This window comes from Salmo trutta, chromosome 33, assembly GCF_901001165.1.
Source record: "Salmo trutta chromosome 33, fSalTru1.1, whole genome shotgun sequence".
NCBI classification, from domain to species: Eukaryota; Metazoa; Chordata; class Actinopteri; order Salmoniformes; family Salmonidae; genus Salmo; species Salmo trutta.
The window spans coordinates 43,815,422-43,821,421 of record NC_042989.1 but is presented as its reverse complement, the minus strand read 5'-3'; the positions used below and the strand labels follow the sequence as shown (position 1 = coordinate 43,821,421).

General features: G+C 45.7%; 1 protein-coding gene across 1 annotated transcript; it reads left to right on the top strand.

Annotated features, from left to right (window-relative positions):
• The first annotated feature begins 1,382 nt into the window (after window positions 1–1,382).
• On the top strand, window positions 1,383–2,633 carry LOC115172151 (homeobox protein not2). Its single transcript, XM_029729313.1, has 3 exons — window positions 1,383–1,793; window positions 1,910–2,088; window positions 2,246–2,633. Exons 1-3 carry the CDS (start codon window positions 1,397–1,399, stop codon window positions 2,405–2,407), a joined length of 738 nt encoding a protein of 245 aa, XP_029585173.1. The 5' UTR covers window positions 1,383–1,396; the 3' UTR covers window positions 2,408–2,633.
• Window positions 2,634–6,000: the final 3,367 nt, after the last annotated feature.

Below are 6,000 nucleotides of genomic sequence, written 5' to 3'. Positions count from 1 at the left end.
ACGTCTCTAATGAAGAACCAATAATGGAGAGCTGCTCTCTTTGCGCATTTCCTGTCAACCCGGCCCTAATGTGTCATCTAAAATTGTGAGGCTATTAACGGATTTTGTCATCACTACAATGAATTTCATCACTACAATGAAAGATGTAATAAATAATTTATGAGAGTGAATATTTTTTTTTCTTTAATTGCGTGGTAACTGTTATATATATATATATATATATATATATATATATATATATATATACAAGTTAACGGTTATTACGCACAACGCAGAGAAACCTCTCCGTCACCGGTGTGTGTTTTAATGAAGAGATCAAGTGGTGGATTAACGCTCTGACTGCGATTAGTGACGTAGGTGTTAGTAAACCAGCAGCGGCTCTCTGTCAACGCACCGGACCTGCTGAATCTAACGCCCGCGAGATGCGCCACTAGTTAATTCCATTTTTAGGGTTGACACCACAACTGTTAAAAGACACACTTTGGACAGCGACCAGTCTTTATGTAATTATAATTAGTTTCAGGAGAGAGAGATTGAATAGTTTCAGGAAAATAGCTTTAAAGAAGAGAGAGAGAGAGAGAGAGAGAGAGAGAGATTAGTTTCAGGAAAATAGCTATAAAAAAAGACAATTATTCTTTATTTTAGTAGGCGTTTATTTGATTCAGTCCACTGCTCGTCATCGGCCTATACAAACACAAAGACACGTGATCGGCGGTATCACACAACGGTATAATGCACCTACACAATTAAACGGATCATTTTCTCCAAACTCTTAGGAAGAAACGTAATTTTCTTCAATCAAAACGAAGCCCTGAATAAAGTCCTGACATTGTTACCTATAATTCCTATTGAGCAGCAGACTTGTCTACAATGTGATTTTAACGTTACAGCTTTTTTTTAAAGTCGCCCTCCAATTGTGAAGCTATTTGTTCCGCTGCTTGCAGCATCTGTCGGCTAGCTTTGATTTAAAAGGGACCAAATAAGATGATTTGGTGACATCAAGGCCTTCCCAGCGGTAATGATTACATTCGGAGCTCAGATCCACGCAAGAATTTGTATCCCACTAAACCCTCTGAGATCCCGTACCCACCCACCCCCCCACAGAGCTTGAGCTTCCAGAGTCTTGTCCTATTAGGGTATTTGACAGTCCCAGCTTGTACTACAACATCAATGAATTGGATAGGTTGTAGGGATGCTCGTTCCTCTCATCTGGATACTTAGAAAGACAAAGACCCGCTGGGGGGGTTGTTGACACCTCGAGGCCCGGGGAGGGTATAAAGAGGGATCTGTTTCAGTTGGGAGCAGTACTACTCTCCTCGCTGCACCAGGAGAAACACTTTGGACATACGACATACTTTATTTTCCTCGCTTTTCCTTTTCCATCACGACTGACAGCATGCAAGTACCGAACAGACCAACAGGAGTGGGAGCGTACGGGTACTCCGCCATGCGCCATTACGCTTCGCTCTATCCACAGCGCAGCAGCAGCAGCCAGTGCGCAGCGGCGACCAAGTCTGCCAGCGGGAAATCTTTCACCATTGACGCCCTGCTCGCCAAGCCGTCGGAGACACACATAGACCGAACGAGTCCCGTTCACTGTAGACTCAAATACCAACCGACAGCGTCACTGCATCCCTTCCAGACCCAGATGAGCTCAGCGCTGCCACAGTACCTCTACTCGCCCAACATGCTGCACACGCCGGTGCACAGTCACACACAACCCGGATACCCCGTCTACTGCTGTCCGCCATTCTCCCACCACGCGTCATGCCATGGGGCCTTTTACGCACACGGTAAATGTTAATCTAACGTGCCATTCTTACTTATTCAATGATCCAAACTAAACACAATGGCCTAAAGAAAAGCCCGACATGTGTTTTAAACTGTTGTCCATCTCTTTCCTTCACAGAAACAGGTCTATCAATGTCCCACTCGTTCAAACACAAGGAAGGGAAATCCAAGCGGATGCGCACCAGCTTCACCAACGAGCAGTTGGACCGTCTGGAGAAGGAGTTCGCCCGGCAACAATACATGGTCGGGTCGGAGAGGTTCCTTCTGGCGTCGAGTCTGCAGCTCACAGAGGCTCAGGTACAAACCAGATTCCAACTCAAACTGCAAACTTACTTTGAAGCAAAGACCCAATTTAATAGTTTTTTTTAAGAATAAGAATGATAATTCGATTGGCACTGACGTTTATAACGTTAAAAAAAATCCTTAAAACCAAAATTCCTTTTCTTGTTTTCAGGTTAAAGTGTGGTTCCAAAATCGACGCATCAAATGGCGCAAGCAGAGTCTGGAGCAACAGCAGAACAAGCTGGTTAAACTGGGCCTGGCCACCCCAGTGAAGAGTCCTGGTTCTCAAGGTCTGGGCGAAGAGGCGGAGGAGATCGACTTCTCAGACGGATAAGATGTGGATAAAGACGGGGCTCCCTGACTACTGCTGACCGGTCTTGGACCACAGAACCAGGCTCAAGACCACACCACCCCTTACTGTATAAATATTTAATTCATAGATGTATAGTTCTATATTTAAACGATGTTTCTTACTTTTATTGCTCTTATGAGGGTCTCGCTTTGTGAAATCAAACGTTTGTATATTTTGATTGACATATTCAATAAATATATTTTCCAAATTTTGTGAGTACATTTCTTATCCCAGTACTGTTTTAAAACAGAGAGGTTGAGAGAACATCTCAGGCTAAATCAGAACTTTGAAATTAACGTTTGAATCGGGTTTGAATCAGGTTTGAATCAGGTTATATCGCAAAGCAAACAGACGGATGTCAAAGACGTTGAGTTGGTAGAATAATTCATTATTTCAGGTTCAGTTCTATTTTTTGGTTAGGTGGAATTTAAGAGAAGTTAAACAAAGCATATCAGCGTTTGTACTATTTTAGAGAACACTGTCTATTCTAAACAATATAAACTTGAAATGCAGAGCAATTTCATGGTATTTTTTGGGGATTAAATAATCATTATTTTATTTCTAAACCAGGTTGAGACTATTTTATGTAAATCCTTGGCATTATTGAAGATATTATTCCCCATATTTTAGACTCTCTGCCCCCCCCCCCCAAAAAAAGGTTTTATTAGGATTGGAAACATATGTTTACATTGTCAAAGCAAGTGAAACAGATAATAAATAAGAAATCCGAAATTAACAGTAAACCTTACACTCACAAAAGTATCAAGAAAATATACATTATTAAAAAATCTTACATTTATCGCAATGTACAGTGTTGTAACAATGTGTTTAAGTACAAAAGGTAAAATATATAAACATAAATATGGGTTGTATTTACAATGGTGTTTGTTCTTCACTGGTTTCCCTTTTCTTGTGGTAACAGGTCACAAATTGGATTTCTTTTCGAATTCTTTATGGGTCTGTGTAAACTGAGGGAAATACACTATATTGCCAAAAGTATGTGGACACCAGCTTGTCGAACATCTGATTCCAAAATCATGGGCTTTAATATGGAGTTGGTCCCCCCTATTGCTGCTATAACAGCCTCCACTCTTCTGGGAAGGCTTTCCACTAGATGTTGTAACATTGCTGCTATAACAGCCTCCACTCTTCTGGGAAGGCTTTCCACTAGATGTTGGAACATTGCTGCTATAACAGCCTCCACTCTTCTGGGAAGGCTTTCCACTAGATGTTGGTACATTGCTGCTATAACAGCCTCCTCTCTTCTGGGAAGGCTTTCCACTAGATGTTGGAACATTGCTGCTATAACAGCCTCCATTCTTCTGGGAAGGCTTTCCACTAGATGTTGTAACATTGCTGCTATAACAGCCTCCACTCTTCTGGGAAGGCTTTCCACTAGATGTTGGAACATTGCTGCTATAACAGCCTCATCTCTTCTGGGAAGGCTTTCCACTAGATGTAGGAACATTGCTGCTATAATAGCCTCCACTCTACTGGGAAGGCTTTCCACTAGATGTTGGAACATTGCTGCGGTGACTTGATTCCATTCAGCTACAAGAGCATTAGTGAGGTCGGGCACTGATGTTTGGCTCGCAGTCTGCGTTCCAATTCATCCCAAAGGTTTTCGATGGGGTTGAGGTCAGGCCTATGTGTAGGCCAGTCAAGGTCTTCCACACCGATCACGACAATACATTTCTGTATGGACCTCGCTTTGTGCAAGGGGGCATTGTCATGCTGAAGCAGGAAATGGCCTTCCCCAAACTGTTGCCACAAAGTTGGAAGCACAGAATCGTCTAGAATGTCATTGTATGCTGTAGCGTTAAGATTTCCCTTCACTGGAACTAAGCGGCCCAAACCATGAAAAACAGCCCCAGACCATTATTCCTCCTCCACCAAACTTTACAGTTGCCACTATGCATTGGAGCAGGTAACATTCTCCTGGCAACCGCCAAACCCAGATTCGTCCGTCGGACTGCCAGATGGTGAAGCGTGATTCAACACTCCAGAGAACGCGTTTCCACTGCTCCAGAGTCCAATGGCGGCGAGCTTTACACCACTCCAGCCGACACTTGGCATTGCGCATGGTGATCTTAGGCTTGTGTGCAGCTGCTCAGCCATGGAAACCTATTTCATGAAGCTCCGGACAAACATTTATTGTGATGATTTTGCTTCCAAAGACAGTTTGGAAATCGGTAGTGAGTGTTGCAACCGAGGACAAGCAATTCTTACGTCAGTCTGTCTAACAGGGCTGGTGGGGTCAGTCTATCTAACAGGGCTGGTGGGGTCAGTCTATCTAACAGGGCTGGTGGGGTCAGTCTGTCTAAAAGGGCTGGTGGGGTCAGTCTGTCTAACAGGGCTGGGCTGGTGGGGTCAGTCTGTCTAACAGGGCTGGTGGGGTCAGTCTGTCTAACAGGGCTGGTGGGGTCAGTCTGTCAGGGCTGGTGGGGTCAGTCTGTCTAACAGGGCTGGTGGGGTCAGTCTGCCTAACAGGGCTGGTGGGATCAGTCTGTCTAACAGGGCTGGTGGGGTCAGTCTGTCTAACAGGGCTGGTGGGGTCAGCCTGTCTAACAGGGCTGGTGGGGTCAGTCTGTCAGGGCTGTTTAAATGGGCACTAAGCCTGTTTTCCGTGTCCCCCACCCACCCACCGCTGGCAGGTGTCTCCTGTTTCCTCCTGGGGCTAGGGTTGGTCTGTTCCAGACAGACAGACAGACAAACAGACAGACAGACAGACAGACAGACAGACAGACAGACAGACAGACAGACAGACAGACAGACAGACAGACAGACAGAATGAGAGAGGACAGACACCCACCAAGCAGCTAGTTTGGGTGGTCAACACGAAACCAATGGAGACAGAGCCTAATACAATCTCCACAGCCCCCAGTCCAAACACTGTTCCCCATCCTACAGTTTTACTCCCCAGTCTCCCCACACGAACTAGCCAAATGTTGTCTCTCCACTGTCTCTGTCTCTCCTCTGTCTCTCCTCTGTCTCTCCACTGTCTCTCCACTGTCTCTCCTCTGTCTCTCATCTGTCTCTGTCTCTCCTCTGTCTCTCCTCTGTCTCTCCACTGTCTCTCCTCTGTCTCTCCTCAGTCTCTCCTCTGTCTCTCCACTGTCTCTCCTCTGTCTCTCCACTGTCTCTCCACTGTCTCTGTCTCTCCTCTCTCTCTCCTCTGTCTCTCCACTCTCTCCTCTGTCTCTCCACTGTTTCTCCTCTGTCTCTCATCTGTCTCTCCACTCTCTCCTCTGTCTCTCCTGTCTCTGTCTCTCCTCTGTCTCTCCTCTGTCTCTCCTCTGTCTCTCCACTGTCTCTCCTCTGTTTCTCCACTGTCTCTCCACTGTCTTTCCTCTGTCTCTCCCTCCCGATACCACCTCTCTCCCTAGTCATCCTACTTTCCTCTCTCTCTCCTCCCCCTGTTCACTCTCTCCTCCACCACACCCTGTTCTCGCTCTCTTCTCCCTGTTCTCTCACTCCACCCTGTTGTCTCTCTCATCCCCCTGTTCTCTCTCCTCCTGTTGTCTCTCTCCTCCTGTTGTCTCTCTCCTACTGTTGTCTCTCTCCTCCTCCTGTTG